The 20,066-nt window shown below is 50.6% G+C and overlaps 1 protein-coding gene across 1 annotated transcript in view; it reads left to right on the top strand.

The window, feature by feature from the left end:
* The window catches only part of CACNA1B (calcium voltage-gated channel subunit alpha1 B), a 502,784-nt gene that overhangs the window by 277,079 nt on the left and 205,639 nt on the right, over positions 1-20,066 (top strand). The window contains exon 8 of the mRNA XM_065418603.1: positions 16,392-16,507. Coding sequence (XP_065274675.1) covers positions 16,392-16,507 — 116 coding nt within the window. The remainder of the gene's footprint in view (positions 1-16,391; positions 16,508-20,066) is intronic.

The raw sequence follows: 20,066 nt of genomic DNA, 5'->3' as shown, positions 1-20,066 counted from the left end.
CCATCCCAGCCCTGGAGCGCCGGGCGGGCAGTGCGATCCCTGCGCCCCCCATCCCAGCCCTGGAGCGCCGGGCGGGCAGCGCGATCCCTGCACCCCCCATCTCAGCGCCAGGCGGGCAGCACGGTCCCAGCGCCCCCCATCCCAGCCCTGGAGCGCCGGGCGGGCAGCGCGGTCCCAGCGCACCCCATCCCAGCACCGGGCAGGCAGTGCGGTCCCAGCGCGCCCCCCCCCCCCCGTCCCAGCGCTGGGCGGGCAGCGCGGTCCCAGTGCCCCCGATCCCAGCCCTGGAGCACCAGGCGGGCAGTGCGGTCCCAGCGTCCCCGATCCCAGCCCTGGAATGCCGGGCAGTGCGGTCCCAGCGCCCCCGATCCCAGCCCTGGAGTGCCAGGCGGGCAGCGCGGTCCCAGCGCCCCCAGTCCTGGAGCGCCAGATGAGCGGCGCATGGGCAAGGCCACACTGGGCTGTATGGGGAGGCTCAGCTTCCCCCAGCCTATGATACGCCGCCCATGTTCTGGTCCAAAGTACAGGTCTCTCCCACTTGAGCTCAGTGACCCTTAGTTTGCAGCTGAGGTAGCTGGTCCCTTATTCTGTGTGTGGTCCACTAAAACAGCAGCTCTCAAACTTTCCAGACTCCTGTGCCCCTTTCAGGAGTCTGATTTGTCTGGCACACCCCAAGTTTTACCTTATTTAAAAACTCCTTGCTTACAAAATCAGACATAAAAATACAAAAGCGTCACAGCCACACTGTTACTGAAAAATTGCTGACTTTCTCATTTTTACCATGTAATTAGAAAACAAATCAATTGGAATATATATCTTGTACTTGCCTTTTAGTGTGTAGTATATAGAGCAGTATAAACAAGTCAGTGTCTGTATGAAATTTTAGTTTGTTCTGAGTTTGCTAGTGCTTTTTCTGTAGCCCTGTTGTAAAACTAGGCAAATATCTAGATGAGTTGATGTACCCCAGGAATACAGAATATATGGAGATATACCTATCTCATAGAACTGGAAGGGACCTTGAAGGTCATTGAGTCCAGCCCCCTGCCTTCACTAGCAGGACCAAGTACTGATTTTGCCCCAGATCCCTAAATGGCCCCCTCAAGGATTGAACTCCCAACCCTGGGTTTAGCATAGGGTTACCATATTTCAATCCTGCGAAAAGAGGACACTCCACGGGGCTTCGGCCCCTCCCCAACTCCGCCCTTCCCCGCCCCAACTCCGCCCCCAGGGTGACCAGGGGGGGTGGGGTGGGGTGGGAAAGACGGCAGAACAGAAAACAAAAAGCCAACCCCCCCACCATTCCTCCTCCCTCCACAAGCGCTGGAGGGAGGCCCGGGAGATGCAGGGGGAGCGCGGGACCGGGGTAAATGTGAGTCCGGCCTGGCCCCGAGCAGGCAGGACTCGGGCGGTACCTGGAGGGAGAGTAGGGGGGTGGCCCGCGGGGCCAGGCGGCGGCTGTTCTCCCCACCTGGGCAGCCGGACTCGGGAGCAGCCGCTGCTGCAGCTCCCACTGCCGCGGGGGGAGGAAGCGGCCAAGCACGTGGCGCTCGGTGGCTGCGGCTCTGGTGCCCGGGCCCGAACCCCCCGAGCCCGGGCCTGTTGCGGGGACCCAGCAGCGCGCACACTGCGCCCAGCCCCTGGCCAGTCGCGGCTGGGCTGGCTGCCCAGCTGGTGCTGCAATCCCGCAGCGGCCCCGGGGCGGAGGCATCAGCAGCCCAGCCCCGTTTGTTCCCCTGCGGGACCCGAGCAGGACAGGGGGCCTGCAACCTGCTGCCCCCACTCCAGGGCCGCCCGCAGGATTGCACCAGCTGGGTTCCCGCAGCAGGCCCGGGCTCAGGGGGTTCACGCCCCGGGCGCCAGAGCCGCAGCCACAGAGCGCCACATGCTTGGTGCTTCCCCCCGCGGCAGTGGGAGCTGCAGCAGCGGCTGCTCCCGAGTCTGGCTGCCCAGCTGGGGAGAACGAACAGCCGCCACCTGGCCCTGGAAAGTTGGAGCCCGGGGAGGGGGCGGTCCCCTTACCATGCCTCCCTATTTTCCCAGACATGTCCTGCTTTTTGGCAATTCCTCCCGCACAGGGATTTGAGGACCAAAAAGCCGGACATGTCCGGGAAAATCCGGACGTATGGTAACCCTACTGGAGCAGGGCCCCTGGCCCTGGATATTGCTAGAGCTCGGGCACCACAAAAGAATATAACCCGCCGCCCCCCCATCCCATATTCACACCCCCACCCCCAGACAGGCCCCCGGGACTCCCAAGCCCCATCCAACCGCTCCCCGCCCCCTGACAGGCCCTCCCCCCCAGAACTCCCGACCCACAACCCTCCCTCTGCTCCCTGACTGCGCCCTGGGACTCCCCTTACCATGCCCATGCCTGCTGACTCCACGTGTAGGCAAAACACGCTGCCTGGGGGGACTGTTTTTGTTGTTACTCCGGGCTGCAGGCGGGGGGCGGGGGAGAGGCTCTGGCTGCGGGAGGCCATTGGGAGCGGCTCAATCAGGCCCAGCCGCCCAATCAGCGAGGCCGCACTCTGCATGGACGGGAGGGAGGGAGGGGAGGAGGAAAAATCCCGGACCTTTTAATCTTGTTACCAATTCCTCCCGGACGGCTATTTAAAGACGCAAAAGCCGGAGAAATACGGATGGATGGTAACCCTAGTTTAGCAGGCCAATGCTCAAATCACTGAGCTATCCCCCCAATCAGAGCTGGGACTGGAACTCACATCTCCTACATCCCAGTCTAGGGCTTTATCCACTAGGCCATTGACTGACCCTGTGTACCCCCAGGGATACGTGTACTCCTGGTTGAGAACCACTGCACTAAAGGGTATCAGGAGCTGTCTGTCATTCACTCACTCTGTGTTTTACACACTTACCCCTGTTGGGAGTGAGGTAGAAGATAGAGCCTGTAGTGTATGAACCAATGGGGAGACCAGATTAGGTTAAGCTACACGGGGCTGTCCTTCCCCACTGGGATGGAGAGTTGCTGGATCTAGTTACAGCATCCCTCCAAACAACCTCTCATTTTCTGGCTCTGTTGAAAATGGCCCTTGACACTGTGGGGCAAATGGGGCTGCTGTCCCCAAGCCCCCTGCCTCAGAGCTGCGCTGACATGGGATCGGCAGCGCTACTTCCTGGACCAGGAAAATAAAATGGAAACTGGTGTAAAGACAAAGAGGCTGCAAGGGCATTAAAGGGCTTGTCTCTGGGCCTTTCCGCTTCCCCGGCTCTGGGACTACATGGCGCTTTCTCTGCTTGATTCATGTTTGATTCACTCCATGCTCAAGAGAGAGAAATGGTGGCAAAGCCTGGATTGATTGTGAGCATCGCTCTCCCGTTGATGCTTTCATCCCTTTTCAGCTAGCCGAGGAGAGCTATGTTTTCCTCTGTGCAAGTGATGAGGGGGAAGCAGCAGCAGCAGCAGCTCTGGATGTGCAGGATTGATCAAGCCTAGACCTTGGCCCTTCCCGAGATAAATGGCAGCTATTAGCAAGGGCTGGTGTCTTTGCCAGCTGGGCTTCTCCTGCCCTCCAGGGAGCCCCGTCTCCGAGTCCAGTCAGGAAGCAACGGGGGGGTGGGGGGGGGGGGGCTGTCTCTCCCATGCACAGCATGACACAGCCAGACGCCAGCCCGAAGGCCAGACGGGGTTGGATAGCACTGGGCATGCTGGGGATTTCATGTAGCTAGTGGGAGCACTGAGGGCAGATCTGCAGCAGTGTGCTCTGTCATCTGCATCATCATCAAATCTTACTCCTCCCTCATGCTTCCTCGACGCGTATGGTTAAATGTTGGCGATTTAATCTTCTGGCTCAGATGCTGGTGTCGTTACACAAGTGCCTTTATGCTCCAGAAACCGATGCTGAAAAAAGGCACCTTCTCACTCGGGGCATCTGCTTCCATCTCGAGCCCGTCGGTTTACTGGTGCTAACACTTTTCCATTAGTGTCAACGCTGCTGGGCCAAGCAGGGGCTGCAGAAAGCTGTGCACACAGCAGTGCTGGCATGGTTCTGCTGTGTGTCGGAGGTGGGCGAGATGGGGAGAGCCTGAACAGGGAGGCTGCAGCCCCAGTGCACTGCAAAGCTGAGCTCCGTGGGGGCTACGTTCAGGGGCGTAGCTACAGTGGTGCAAGTGGTGCAGTCGCACCAGGTTCACGAGGCTATGGGGGCTCAACCAGCCGAGGCTGCTCTACTTTAGGCACCATCGTAGTTACACCACAGGCTACCTGTAGGCAGAAGGGGCGCTCCCGCACCCTCCCCAGGGACAGTCAGCCTAGCGTGATGAGGGATGGGCTATAGCAGGCTGAGGGAAGTGCAGAGACATAGCTGGTATAGCCACTGCCAGGAGGATCCATCAGCTGTATTCTCCACAGTGCAGTAGCAGCCACAGAATTGCTCCATGGCCAGGGATGACAGCATGCCCTCCTCTCCTCCCAACAGCTGTGCACCTCCCCATGCAAACCCCATCAGCAGGTCCGATCTATGCCGCTAGCGCAGCAGTGCCTGCAACGGGCGCACAGCTCCATGCACTGGTGTTGATGTGCCGCCTCGTCCCAGCATCGGGCGCCGTGGTTGCTGGTTCTGTTACGCCATCCCTGCAATTGCTTCCGTTCAGAGGGGAATGTCCAGGAATGATGCTGAAAGGCACCAGCTATGCACAGCTCCTAAGGAAGGCACATGAGAGCAGACACGTACTTTCCCTTCTCCATGGCTCTCAGAACCTGCTCTCCGGTTTGATACGTCCAAAGTGACAGGGCAGCTGGCCCTTCCCGTGGGAGGCAGTGCTGCAACCAAAGCCGTCTCAGTTGTATTAGAAGTTTCCTGGTGATGTTTTGCCAAATGTTTCACTTCCCTAATTTTATCTCATCTCATCCCAGCCCAGTTATACCCCCTTGTATTGCTCTAAACAATTCCTCCTTGTTCTTGGTGTGTACACCCTTCTTGCACCCGTAGATTGTGACCACCTCCCTTCCAAGCGATTTCCTAGCCAAGCTAGACATATTTAATTCTTTCCCTCCTAAACAGAAAGGAAGGATGGCCCAGTGGTTATGCTGCTAGCCAGGGATTTGGAAAGACTGTTCAATTTTCTGCTCTGCTACAGACTTCGTGCATGACCACGGGCAAATTGCTTAGCCTGTCTGTGCCTCGATTCTCCATCTGTGAAATGGGGGTAATAGTGCTACCTTACCTCACAAGGCTATTGTTAAGATTAAATGTGTTAAAAGTAGTGAAGTACTCAGATAGTAATATCTGATTGGGAAGGGGGGAGCAGGCCTATACGTACCTAAGATAAATTTGTGTCCTTCAGTCTTCACTGATCTCTCTTCACTTTGTTTATATCTTTTTGGTAGCAAGGTGCCAAAAACATAGGGTGACCAGATGTCCCTATTTTATAGGGACAGTCCCGATATTTGGGGCTTTTTCTTCTATAGGCGCCTATTACCTCCCTCCCCCTGTCCCGATTTTTCACACTTGCTGTCTGGTCACTCTACAAAAACAGTATTCCCCACATGGTCACACCGGAGCCAGATAGCCATGGACTTGTGTCTTTCCTGCTCTGTGCATGCAGCCTCAAATTGTGTTGGCCTGTGCTGTTACCATGATGCATTCCAAACTCCTCTCTAATTTGTGGCCCATTGTCACTCCTGGATCTCTCTTGACTTGCGGCTGCCTGCGTCTCTCTCCCCTCCCACCATATATAGGCTTCCGATTATTTCCCCCCAGATTTACTTGCCTTTGTTTTTTTTAAAGACAAATTTCATTTTATTTTCTACCTGCGTTTGTAACCTCTCAGCAGCTGCTCTGGTTAGTGCATTGAAGAGAAAGATGTTCTCTCCTCACCTCGCCCATCCCTCCCCCACCCCTGTGGCTCCGATCTGCTAGTATGAATAATGCAGCTGCTGCTGTATCTGCCTTTGTTCTTTGCACAGAGCAGATTTTCTGAGCAATACCAAAGGTTAGCATCTTTGAGGTGGTCGGGCTGTGGCCGGCATGCTGGGACATGCGAAGGTTGGCACGACGGGGGTCTCTGTTCTCTTGCAGCCGTCTCCCTGACCTACCATTTCAGGCTCTCGGAGGTCTGCCGCATCGCAGGGCGAGGTGGTGGGCGTCTGTCTGAATTATTCAGCTTCCAAAAGAGTTCAAAGGGATGCTGGCCCTGTTTCAAGTGACACTTCCCCACTGAAAATACATCCATCTGGAGCTAAACAAGGCAGGAATCAAAGGAAAGAAAGCCTACGTTTAACCCTGCTCAGGTCCTGAGCTTTGCTACTGTATCTCAAATCCCCTGCCTCTTTTTTCACTGTCTTTTTCTACCTCCTCTTCATGGCTGCCTAACCACTCTCCATTTTAATTCCTGGACCCATTCCTAAGCATCCTTAGAAGTCAATGGGATTGACAGATACTCAGCATGGAATGCCATTTGCATTTGCAAATTCATCTGCATTTGGCAATGCTTCGCACTTTGCAGGATTGGTCCCCTGTCTTCTCACTTCTTTTCTTTTCTTTTCTTTTCTTTTCTTTTCTTTTCTTTTCTTTTCCCCTTAGGGCACGCTCATTGCTTTTTGTCTCTCCTAGGGCAGGTTAGCAGTGATTAAATGGATGTTAGAGTCAGGGCCGGCTCCAGGCACCAGCTTACCAAGCAGGTGCTTGGGGCGGCCACTTCGGAGAGGGGCGGCACGTCCAGCTGTTCGGCGGCAATTCGGCGGACGGTCCCTCACTCCTGCTCGGAGCGAAGGACCTCCCGCCGAATTGCCACCGCAGATCGCGATCGTGGCTTTTTTTGTTTGTTTTTTGTTTGTTTGTTTGGCTGCTTGGGGCGACCAAAACCCTGGAGCCGGCCCTGGTTAGAGTCACTGAAGGTTGGTGTCCATATGTCTTTTAGTTGTATAAACAGAATCACAAAGTGGCTGCTTTTTGCTGCAGCCGGGAGGGATTGTATGTTGCAATGGATTTACTGTGCTCCAGGAAGACGCAGCAGAGATATGAACCTGCAGAATAAATTCTTCCCCTGGAGCAAGGATCCGCTTCTCATAAACATTGGAACACTAATGTGGTTACTGAGGGAAGCGTAAGAACATTAACAAGATCGGATTCCTAGTGAGACGAGCTGCAGGGGCTTTGAAGGACTTTGTAGCTGGGAGTTGCAGGAGGGGAGAACGTGAGCTTGCTGCAGAAAGGGTGGGCTGGCAAGTGCAGCATCACGAGCTGACAACCACCTGAGAAGCAGCATGTTGCAACAAAGGAGGCCGAGTTCAAGATGGAGCAGCCTCAGGAACAAGCACTCCATGGGCTGGCAGGGATTGATAACCATGGAGGGATGTACCGACTGCAGTCTGGCCGAAGACAGGATACTGGGTAGATGGACCATTGGTCTGACTCAAGATGGCCGTTTTTGTGTTCTTATGGTGTCTTGGTAACCCATGCAGCTGTGACACTGCTGTCTTTAGACATGTGGCACATCCCACCCTGGAATGGCTTTCTTCATCAGAAGCAAGATGGCCACAGAATGAAAGGGAAGGCTAAGCAAAACCCACCGTTCCTCTTCTCCCACCCCACAGGGCAGCTGAATGAGCCAGAGAAGTCTAAGGAACCTGCTCCCTCCAAGTCTAGCCAAGTGTTCCTGCTTATGTGTGGATGCTTTTGATGATGGAGACACAGTCACTATCAGGCCATGGGGAAAGGGTTAGAGTGTCACCCCATTCCCTGAGCGGAGAAGCAGACTGAACACCCCCAAGATTAGGCCTGTCAGTGATTCACTGCCCCAGAACAAACTAGGCTGGATCCTATGTGACATACCGGGGCACAATCCAAACTAGTGGGGGGCTGTGTCACCCCGATATGCAACGCTGGGTGCCTTACAATGCTTTGCTGTAGTAGCTCCCACCTGGGACGCTCACAAACAACCTGCCAGCATGCAAGCTACACCCTGAGTGTCTGTGGGTAACTCCTGCCTGCCAGCTACACCCTGGCTCTCACCAGCCTTGGTTATACTTCAGGGTGACCCCAGCATACCCCCAGTCCCAGATCTTCCCCCAGGAATGTGTGTTGTCTACTGCCCAGCCCTCTCCTGGAAAGTACAAATATATTCAGTCCATGATTCCTTTAAGGGAATAATATGACAGTTTATTATTTTAAATAGTTATCCAGACACTTCAACTTTAACACTCTGGATTAGATAAAACAGTAAAACAAGTTTATTAACTACAAAGAGAGATTTTACGTGAGTACAAGTAATTAGGCATAAAAGTCAGAAATGGTTACAAGAAAAATAAAGATAAAACGTTTACTGGTGCCTAACTGAACAAACTATATTAGATTCAAGCAAAATTTCTCACCACGTGCTTCCAGCAAGGTTCTGACCAGACTCTTCAGGTCAGAACTCCGCCCCCAAAGTCCAACAGCTGTTTCCTTTTGTCTTCTCAGGTGCAGAGAATACAGCGGGCAGGGAGAGGGGAAGGAGTGTCTTGGGGTGTCTGCCTCTTGTTTTTGTAGTCCTGTCCCTCCTTGGAGAAGCATTTCCAGCTGGGAGCAAGGTGACAGGCAGTCTAATGAAGAAAGGAAACTGTGCTGTTTCTTTGCTGATAAATAGATTTTTGTCCCTGCTCCCTTCCTTGCCAAAGAATGGCCACTTAGAATGTAATGATTCAGAATATTGGGAATCATTAAGAAAGTGGTAGATAATAAGACAGAAAATATAAATCCATGATATGCCCACATCTTGAATACCGTGTGCAGATGTGGTCACCCCACAAAGATATATTGGAATTGGAAAGGGTACGGAGAAGGGCAACAAAAATTATTAGGGGCATGGAACAGCTTCCATATGAGGAGAGGTTAAAAAGACTTTTCAGCTTGGAAAAGAGACTACTAAGGGGGGATAAGGTGGACTAAGTGTACTATAAGGTGGATAGAAAGCTGGCTAGATCATTGGGCTCAACGGGTAGTGATCAACGGCTCGATGTCTAGTTGGCAGCCGGTATCAAGCAGAGTGCCCCAGCGGTCGGCCCTGGGGCCAGTTTTGTTTAACATCTTTATTAACGATCTGGATGATGGGATTAATTGCACCCTCAGCAAGTTCGCAATGACACTAAGCTGGGGGGGAGAGGTGGATACGCTGGAGGGTAAGGATAGGGTCCAGAGTGATCTAGACAAATTGGAGGATTGGGCCAAAAGAAATGTGATGAGGTTCAACAAGGACAAGTGCAGGAAGGAAGAATCCCATACACCGCTACAGGCTGGGGACCGACTGGCTAAGCGGCAGTTCTGCAGAAAAGGACCTGGGGATTACAGTGGATGAGAAGCTGGATATGAATCAGCAGTGTGCCCTTGTTGCCAAGAAGGCCAATGGCATATTGGGCTATATAAGTGGGAGCATTGCCAGCAGATTGAGGGAAGTGATTATTCCCCTGTATTCGACACTGGTGAGGCCACACCTAAGAATTGCGTCCAGTTTTGGTCCCCCCACTACAGAAGGGATGTGGACAAATTGGAGAGAGTCCAGTGGAGGGCAACGAAAATGATCAGAGGGCTGGGGCACATGACTTATGAGGAGAGGCTGAGGGAACTGGGGTTATTTAGTCTGCAGAAGAGAAGAGTGAGGGGGGATTTGATAGCAGCCCTTAGGGGGGAGGGATAGCTCAGTGGTTTGAGCATTGGCCTGCTAAACCCAGGGTTGTGAGTTCAATCCTTGAGGGGGCCATTTAGGGATCTGGGACAAAAATCTGTATGGGGATTGGTCCTGCTTTGGGCAGGGGGTTGGACTAGCTGACCTTCTGAGGACCCTTCCAACCCTGATATTCTATGATTTTAACTACCTGAAGGGGGGTTCCAAAGAGGATGGAGCTTGGCTGTTCTCAGTGGTGGCAGATGACAGAACAAAAGCAATGGTCTCAAGTTGCAGTGGGGGAGGTCTAGGTTGGATATTAGGAAACACTATTTAACTAGGAGGATGGTGAAGCGCTGGAATGGGTTACCTAGGGAGGTGGTGGAATCTCCATCCTTAGAGGTTTTTAAGGCTCAGCTTGACAAAGCCCTGGCTGGGATGATTTAGTTGGGGATTGCTCCTGCTTTGAGCAGGGGATTGGACTAGTTGACCTCCTGAGGTCTCTTTCAAACCTAGTATTCTATGATTCTATATGATTGAGGTCTATAACATCATGACTGGTGTGGAGAAAGTAAATAAGGAAGTGTTATTTACTCTTCATAATACAAGAATTAGGGGTCACCCAAATGAAATTAATAGGCAGCAGGTCCTTGGGAGATTTTTTAGGCCAGTTTTAATTTCCTGAAAGGTTTGGAGAAGACTCTGAGAAGTATTCAACATTTAGGAGAACTATCTTCACCAAACCTCTGGACCTTTTGAGGTTCCTTCATCACTGGTCACATCAAGGGTGGATTAAAACTAAATTGGTCCCTGATCCACCAGAATTTTGGGACACCCCCACCCCCAAGCCCTTAAAATGGCACCGCTTCTCCTCTCCCCTGACAAACTCTCCCACCCACACAGGCCCCCCCATGAACAGCTCTTGCCTTCCTCCCACTCCTCAGTCTTTAATTTTCCTGCCAAATGAGGCAAACCAGCATGCGGCTGTCTGGCACCACTCAGGCAAGCTTGGCACCACCACATGCTATGCTGACAGATTCACTGCTGCACTCGCTCTTCCTCTGACTGTGGGGTCTGGATCCCAGGGAACCAAAGAAGTTGCCTTATTCCAAATCTTATTTTCAGCTTGAATTAGGCGTCAGCTGTCCTTTTCTCTAGGCTGTTGAATGACTAGGCTGTTTAACATACTGTTTGCTATTCCCTAGCAAGCCTGTTCTTGGGCACTGCCCTACATTCAGTAACAATAGCTTCCAAATTTAGCCTCCGCAGGGCTCATCCATCTCTCTCGGCCTACTTTATTTTTCCACCGAGAGAATTCTCTTCAGCCAGTGACCAACCCAGACACTGCAACATCTGCCTGGCTTGCCAGGCCTAGAAGGAAGAATAGCCTTCTCACCAGTTGTGTTTATACGGCTGGGCTTCATTCGGATGGGATTATGTTTTCCCACGCAGTGCTGCATGCCGTTAGCTTCCTGTGTGCTATGCTCTGCAGATTCAGTGCAACTCTTCATCAGTGGAAGGTCAATTCCCAGTTGAGGTGACGGAGCTCTAGGCATCTGAACTAGGTTCTGTTTCACAAACGCAAGGGGCGTTTGCATGCGCCCAGCTCATCTCTTTTTGGGCATGGGGTGGTGATAAAGCTGTTCTGCTAGGTCTGTGCTTCAGTTTCTCTCTCTCTCTCTGCTTGTACTGAGCATGGCTTTCCATTCAATAGCCTATGGCTGCCATCCTATTTTAGGAGCTGTGTTCTGATAATTTATGTACAGCACAGTTATATGGTAATTGTATTTAATAATAATTATTAATAAACAGTACATAGCACCTTTCATCTGAGATGGGTAAATGTTAATGTCCCCATTCTACTGACGGGGAAACGAGGCTCAGGGAGGTTGAAGGACGTGGCTGAGGTCACACAGGAAGTCAGGAGTAGCTGACCCAGAGAGGCTGGTAGGAAACCCAAGAACGACGGCCAAATTGTCCGACACTTGCATTTCAGCTAGTTTGCTCTAAAGTGGCAGAGCTAACCCTGAGACCTGCTCTGCAGACCCACGGAAGGAAGCCAAGGGTTTGGATGCTGTGACACAGTTTATGTCACTGCCAGAGGAAATTGTGGAAACCACATTGCTTGAAATATTTACAGCTAGCATGGATAAACCACTTGGAAGACCTTCATCAGGCAATAATCCCCTGTTGGTCCCGGTGGTGATTAGCTTAGCTTAATGGTCTCTTCTTTTCCTTAGCTATGATTTCCCTCAAAATGGCCATCCTGACATTTTTTACACCCTGATTTACTTTAATCTTCTACCCACCCAGGGGTTGACCCCCCTTTGTGTCTCTTCCTACTGGCTGGCTCCAGCAACTTGAACAGCCTGCTACTCTGAGCAAAAGAAGTGACTCCTTTAGCTCAAGTGGTTTTCATGCTGAAGGTCCTGGGTTTGCTCCCTGTTCATGAGTGTGGTGTCTCCATGTGATTTATTACAGATATATTCCATATGTAGTCCTTATGATGTTTGATTGTCTTGCATCCAAGCAAAGAGTTGAGTATGGTGTTTGCCACAGTGAGGCCTCCCAGCTGCCAGCCTCACTATGGCGAACTATGGTGTGGGGAGAACCTCTTTGGTGCCATGGTCTCACTGTTCCCCTTTGCTGGTGCCCAGCCAGCAGGGAGCCCCTGGGACAGGAGAGAGTGAGGTGGAGGAGGAAGCCGCAGGGAGCCATCAGGGACCATGTGGGGGGACAATCTGGCTTCTGGGAGCACATAGATGGACAGGGAGGTTGATGGGAGGCTGAAGGGGATGATGGGAATTTGAGGTAGCCTGAGTTAAATTATTCCAAGACTCCAGGCTCCCAATACCCCTCGCTCCAATCCTGTCGTTTGCCTTGGTAAAAGTGGGGTATGATGGGAGAAAGTTTTAGAGCCAACTGCATTGGGCTATGTAGATGGCTGCCTCCATCAGCACCTTGGTAACCTGGTACTGTCTTGGATCACCAGACTTAGGTGGAGTTTCTGCCCGGGGGGGGGGGAGGAGGGGACTTTTCCCTGTGTACATACCAGCTTACTCACAAGAGTAGATCAATGAAACCACCTGTGATATTTTGTTCCATCTCCTTGAACCACTCTGAGTCTGTCTCTGGTGCCAGCACGTTGAACTCATTTGCACAACAGTAGGAGAAAGAGAAGAGAGACACTTGGAAAAGAGATGCCAAACGAGATGAACAGGCTATGGGCCTTCCAATCCCTGGAGATGGTTGTCTCCAGCTCCAGCTTGCAGTCCATTGGTGAAGAAGCTGCTGCCCGTCCTGTGGATAGATAAGGGCTTTCCGTCTCCAGGGCTGTCAGTCTGGCATCCTTCACCAGCAGCATTAAATTCACAAAGAAAAAGAGCGAGGAAAAATCTCCTCTCCTAAAGTTAGAGCTTGGTGTGTGAAAGGCTAGATAGCCCTGCCTGCGTGAGTCACTGATGTTAGCTTCTCACCTCACACCTCCCCGGTGCGAGCACTCTCTTGTGCTTCATCTACCTCCTGCCCTATGTATGAGTGAGACCATGCTGCAGAGCATCCACGCACTGAAACGTAGAAGGCCACAGTCTGTGGAAACTAGCCCCACTGTGTGAACGGGGCACAATGCTGGGAATCGCCCTACAAGGAATAGTCCTGTCGGTTGAGAGCTGCTCTACTGTGTGGCGGGATGCCCGGACAGCTCTTTCCTGCTTTCACTTCTGTGACGCTGTGAGGGATTTTTGGTTGTCACTGGTGTGAAAATAACAATTTTGCTAAATAAATCAGAAGGTTTATTTAATGCCAGCCACCCCCGTCTCTGGGTCCTTCTGTGCTCTCACCTAGAGCTGGATGAAAATTTTCTAACACATTATTTTTAATGGAAAATGGCTTTTGGATTTAACAGAAATTTGTGAACATTTTGGGGTTGTCAAAAGCAGTTGTTGAAAACTGGAAAACTTGAGAATTTGTTGAGTTTCAGTTTTGTGCCAAAACAAACCAACAAACAAAGAAAAATGTTTAAGAAAATGTGTGTGAGGCGGAGTGTATTTTTGTTGAAAACTTTAATGGAGGGGAAAAATAATCTTCCCCACCCTGACTGTGAGCAGATACACGGGCATAGTCCTCTGTTTCCACCAGGCATCTACACTTCACCACCAGGAAAAACCTTTCCCAAAGTGCCCTTGTCTGCAGTCCAGGTGGCTTGGGTGGCTTGGCTTAATCATACCAGAGAGTCAATGAGAAGTGAATTGAGCTGCTCCTTCCTCCACAGCTTGTCCAAACTCAGCCAGCATTGGAGAACAGGAGACCTGGGATTCAGTCTTGCTCTTGCATGGGGCAGTGTTATAGCATATAACTTTAGGATTAAACATCTTCCATTTGTGGCTGAACCTGGCAGAGGTCACTGTACCATGTCTCCAGGGACTGTATCTTTGATAGTTGATGACGTGCGACTTCCTCTGCTAGTCAGGCTGGAGCCTGTCACAGCATCTAACCTTACAAGCGGGGTGTCAGTCAGCCTGGTTAGGAGCTACAGTAGGACAGTCTTGTGCCCTAGCACACTCATTCACGGCAGGATCTACACCCACTAGTCAATAGCCAAGAGCATATTAAACCCCACCTAGGGTTTACTTTTCCCTGGGCCCAGATTGTGACTGGGGGGGGGGGAGAGATGTGCAAGGGACCTCCCCCCACATCTTAGGCGCATTACTCAAGAGCCAAGAACATTCATAGTCCCTGCTCTCGGGAGAACTCAAAGACTGCTCTGTCCAGGCCCACTGCAGCGCACCTTGCCCAGAAGGGGCGCTGTTTGTGTGCCTCCCACTACTCTAAATCTCGGACAGGGCACGGGGTTAAGCACAGTCCTTCATGACCCTCTGCCTGGGACTCTGCAACACCACGTCACCTCCTACTCGGGGCTGTGTTTATCTGGCACAATCTAGTCCTGCATCGTTTGCAGTGGAACAACACCGTATAGCAGCAACCATAGCCCAGCTGGGCCTCCACGCACAGCAGTTTTATACGAGTACTGTCTCTGCCCCGGCGCTGTCAGATCTTATTCCTCCTCTCTCTGAAAGAAATCAAAACTGACTGGAGGTCCCACGGCCTGGACCGATGGGCGCTGAACCAGAAAGCAGAACATTAAAAAAAGACAGAGAGGAAAATCAGTATCCCTGCTGACACGTGCAGGTTTGCGAATCGCAAGCTAGATGCCCACTGAATACCAAGGCAGGCACTTGAGACCGGGAGTGACACAGCTGCTCCTCCACCTAAAGGATGGGGTCATGAGTTGTGCTGTGGGATGTGGGAGGGGAGAGGAGAGGCATAAGATTGAGATTGAAGAGCAGAATAACGGCACAGCTGATGGCAAGTATCAGCTGGTAGCCGGTCGCGCTGTGCTGTGAATCAAGCTCTCACTGTAGTCCCTTTGAAACGGGTCAGACAATTCCTCCAGACTAAGCTAAAGTGTCAGCTTTGACAGATGAAATGAAAATCATGAAGCTGCCTCGGGCACCTCTAATCCCCTACCCCCAGCCTTGCTGGTTTTTAACCATAGAGCATGTTTGGATAACAGGGTTGGATGCTTTGGATGGGAATCTAGAAAAGCACAACAAAAATTAACTGGAAGGTTGCGGGGACTGGCCAAGCTTGGCTCAGTGATGACTAACTGGGGGATAAGAGGATAATCTGTAAGTACTTGGAAGGTGTCAACACCAAAGGTCCAATCCTGATCTCCCTCACACCACTTTTACCCAAGTGTAAACTCCATTGGCTTCAGTGTAGTCACTCCTGATTTGCCCCCAGGTGAGATCAGAATCAGCCACAAAGTGAGTGAGGGACTGGGCAGGGAAATTCAAAGTTGTGTTACTGGGAATCAATGAATTGAAACTGAGCAAAAGGAACTGCAGGTGAGTATCAGGAAAAGCTTCTAACAGTGTTGTGTGTTAGGCTGCAGAATAGCCTCGCGAGGGAAGTGGTGGATACACCATCACTAGGGTGATTTAAACACAGACTAGAATATAATGTGTAAGAGATTCCCGCTCTGGCTGGGGGATACATTAGATGACTCCGTGTTCCAGGTACTTTCTGGCAGACTCCTCTTTATAGTTCCGTTTTGACTATGGATTTCCATGTCATTTTAGCAGCTAATGGGACTTCCCGGATCCTCAGCCTAGGGTTGTGTGAGATGCTTGACCATAACTGCCAAGTGCCCACCAGCACTCTTGATTCAAGTTTGACTTGCATTTGTGAAAACTCCGCCCGGGCCCGTGAAAGTTCAGAGATGGGCTAAAACTCCCCATTCCGAATTCTAAAAGGCCGGCTGTGCCCTGATCACGTTCAGCGTGCTGTACGACGGGACTAGTCCTACAGGGAGCTCCGCTGTGGGATAATATTTTGATCTTTATTAAGTTGTGGTTCTGGGAAGAGCAGAGGTTTTTGTTTACATGCACCTTATTACGTAGTGTTAGCAGCAGTATTATTATTGTTTTATTTATTTGTATTGTGGTAGTGTCTCAGCGCCTCAGTCCTGGACTGGACCCCATTGGGCTAGGCAAACACAGAACAGAAAGCTTACAATCTGAGTATAAGACCTGAGACGGCAGGTGGAGACAGGCAGCTAGGGAAGCAAAAGGAAACAAAGGGACCGTATTTGTCAGTACACCTGCTACCTAACCATTGTCAAGTGTTTTGTAGGCATCCCGGCAAAGGAGAGTTTTAAAAGTAAATTTGAAGGAGAAAGGAGGAGTTGTTAAGCTGTCTTGACCTTGTGTGATACACGTTCGCTCTCTCTGCAGCGAGTTCGCCAAAGAGCGCGAGAGGGTGGAGAACCGCCGGGCCTTCCTGAAGCTCCGTAGGCAGCAGCAGATCGAACGGGAGCTGAACGGGTACTTGGAGTGGATCTTCAAGGCAGGTAAGGAGAGAGCCCTCCTCCTGCTTTGTCTCGACTTGCGTATGCTGTGACTTGGGCCACCTTGTGATGCTAAAGAAACAACCTTGTGTTGAAAAAATTAGGCCTCTCCCCCTTTTAAATAGCATTGAAACCGCAACTAACACTGCAGGGGACACTGTTCTCGCTGCTCCCTAAGTTGGACCCACAAAATATGCTTCTGCAAACAGATAACTGTGTGTTCAAAACAGACAGTTGCACATGCAAAATGGACAAGTGCTTGCAGTGACTCATTTTGTGCCCCTACCTGTCTCTTTGTTCATGCTTGTAACTGCTGTGTCTGTGTTTTACCATGCACAGCCTGGGTGCCTGAATTTGAAAAAATGACCTTATGTATCTCCAGTGGCTTCATTTCTTTCCCTTTATTCCTTGGATGGCTTTTACCCCCTCTGCAAACCCATCCATGGCTAGCTCTGCCCCTCTGTGAATTCCTCTGAGGCATTAACATTTGCTGGGATTTGAAGAGGCGATTGCAGTAGTCAAGACAGAAGATGACAGTCGCCTGGACAAGAATTTTGACAGTCTGGTCGGAGAGGAAAGGCTGAAGCTTTGAAATGTTAAGTAGGAGGAAGAAGCAGCAGCAGTTTGTATGGTCACCTGAACCCATTATTTCGCACTGTACTCTGTAGAGTGACAAGCAAAAGCCAATTGTATTGACCAAGATTTATTGAGTGTAACTGCTCAGCGGGAACTACCCTCAATTAGTTACCCACACTTTATCTCCTTTTTAATTCTGTGGTTCCTTAGCATTCAAGAAAGGAACCATTCACATTGCTTTCTATTCATAAATTGTCCCTCCATTTGTTTACAACTTTGTGCTACTTCAGATTCAAATTAATTAAAGGTTTATCTAGTAGCTAGAGCAGAGGATGCCTCCGTTCTAATCCCGTCTCTAGCTGCCTTGTTTTAGGGGCCCTTGTGACTACTTGGTCTCTCTGAGCTGAGCTGTAGCCGGAGGTGTAATTTCCAGCTCAGATAAAAATATATGCGCTAGCTTTGATGGCTCCAGCATGCTAAAAACATCAGTGTGCACACGGCAGCACAAGCAGTCGCTCAGCCTAGCCACCCTGAGTACTGTCCTATCTAATATCCTACGTAGGTACTCTGGGTGGCTAGCCCATCCCGCCCCTCTTGCTACATGGCTATATTTAGTATGATAGCTCAATCAAAGCTAGCGCGGGTATGTCTACTCCAACTAGAAGCTATACCTCCAGCTCCAGTGTAGAGGTACCCTCGGTTACCCCATTGGTAAAATGAAGATAACAACACTGTTCTTCCAAGGATGTGGCCTGGTTTTATTCTGATTGGTTAAAGAGCTTTGACATGGTCTGCTGAAAGGTACTGCGCAAGTGCCAGGTATTACTGGAAGTGGTTGTTTGAAAATTGAGATGCGTAAGTTGCAAAACATACAGTGAAATCTCTTCCCTTAAATTTGCACGCCACTGTGGAACCTCTCTGTGGGAATGTCTGGCTGCTGTGTCACTTTGCCCCTAAATGTCACATGAGCGTGTGGTACAAATGCTATGAGATGCCTATCGTTTCCATTTTTTCTAATGACATGTGACATTTAGAACTGCAAAGCTTAAAGGAAGTAGCTGAATCAGGGAATAATAAAACACTCCTACTGAGGCATTGTTGGAAATACAATAGCAATGTAATACAGGCTCCTAGTACAGCCTGAAGGAAGTTTCATGCAGCGGGAAAAAAATAGCTAGGCTGGGAAATCATTAAATGCAAAAAGTAGCATTGGAGGCTATGCTAAAGCTGAGAAATCAAGTGCTCAAAAGTCAGGTCTTGAAATCTTGGCCCTGGTGAAGTCAATGGGAATTTTGCCAGAACAAGCTGCTTCAGAGGAAGGTGAGAGAAACATATCGTGGACAGTCCTGGACCAACCAGCCCACATGGCTACTTAAGGAATGCAGAAGTAAGAATCTTGGCATTAGACCTTAGAGACAGTTCACTGCTGGTAAATCACCAAAGCAATGTAACTTTAACAGATGCAGAAATGGATTTACCTGAGGCTGCTTGAATGGAGGAGTTTATCACTTTGGCAGAGGCGTTTCTAGTTGAGGCATCTGAAACAAAGGTGTGCTTAATGGTGACATCCTTAATATGGGACTGCTTGCATGAGGTATACTTAATACAGGAAGCCTTAATTGAGGGGGTACTTAACAAATGCTTTCTTAACAAAAGGATAGGAAAAGAAATAGAAAGCGCTGGATTTAAATGTGCTGACTTAAAAATAAATTACACCCATTTTCTGAAAGCTTGAATTGATTCCCCCCCCCCCCCCCCCGAAATAGTGTTATAAAATAAGCTAGGTATTTCTAAGCCCTGCAAATGCTAATATTTCAGCTGGAATTTAATTAGAAGAGTGGTTTTGGTATTTTTAGTGCTTCCAAGCTTGAAGACAGGCAATTTTACTTAAACTTCCCAGAAGAGCTTACCTTGGGGCTGAGACTAAGCACTGATCGTTTTAGCTCAACGGAATTTGTTTGAGGAAGTTGTGAGTGACAGGAATAGAGGAGCTAGTGTGGAAACTGGATCTCAGCTCTGAGTGCAGGTTTGGGAGATAAGAGTTTGTTGCGGGAGGGCTAGGCCAGAGAGGAGTCCTGCATTTGGCTCTAAATGGGGTGTGATCAATCTCATCTCTTGGGAGGGGGGAGCCCAACTGTCTAAATTCAGCTCCTGTCTGTCTGTGACTGGGATGTGGGCGGTTGTGCCTCGGGGTTGGCACAGGAGTCATGGCTAGTGGTTAGAGCAGGGGATGGTAGCCAGGGAATCGGAGTCAGAGGCTTGGTGCCAGGGCCAATGGTCGGAGCCGGAGTCAGAAGACAGGAACTGGAGCTGAGGTTCGAGACTGGGGTTCTTGGTGTGAGGCCAAGCAGGATCGGGGCTGAGGACAGGGCAGGAGCAGGATCTATCACAGCTGGGGGCACACGCTTTGAGCAATCATTGAACTGCTGCTACATGTAGGAGCTGGTTTGCTGATTCTTTCAATCAATCAGACGGCATAGCCAATCAGGTAGCCTACTACAGGCCAGCTGCACTCATTAGGTTGCCAGGAGACTGGCTTTGCTGCCGGCCCCGATTCCTGACTCTGTCAGAGGTCTGTTTCCTGGTCCCATGAGCCTCCCCAAACTGGCTGATAGTTTCAACTCTCCAGTGAAACATCAAGTATCTAGGACCAGTCCCATGGAAGGCTTTGAATATCGGGGCAGACACCTTAAACTGGAATCGGTTTTCATTGTGGGAGCCAGTTCAGAGAGCAGAGCACCGGGGTGATGTCCTTGTGGTACCCCATGTTCAGCAAATGGGCTGCAGCATTTTGTACCAGTTGGAGCTTTTCCAGGGTATGGGGCTCCATTCTGAGATACAATGAGGTGCATTAATCAAGGCTGGAGGTTACGAGTGTGTGGATCACCATGGCCAAGGATGAAATGCAGACTCCTGCTCAGCTGCGGATGAGGCTGACTGCTTTTTACTATCATGGCCCTTTGGACATCTGGTAGCATTGAGGACT

The sequence above is a fragment of the Emys orbicularis genome, chromosome 18 (assembly GCF_028017835.1).
Source record: "Emys orbicularis isolate rEmyOrb1 chromosome 18, rEmyOrb1.hap1, whole genome shotgun sequence".
NCBI lineage: Eukaryota > Metazoa > Chordata > Testudines > Emydidae > Emys > Emys orbicularis.
This window is presented reverse-complemented; position numbering and strand designations above follow the sequence as displayed.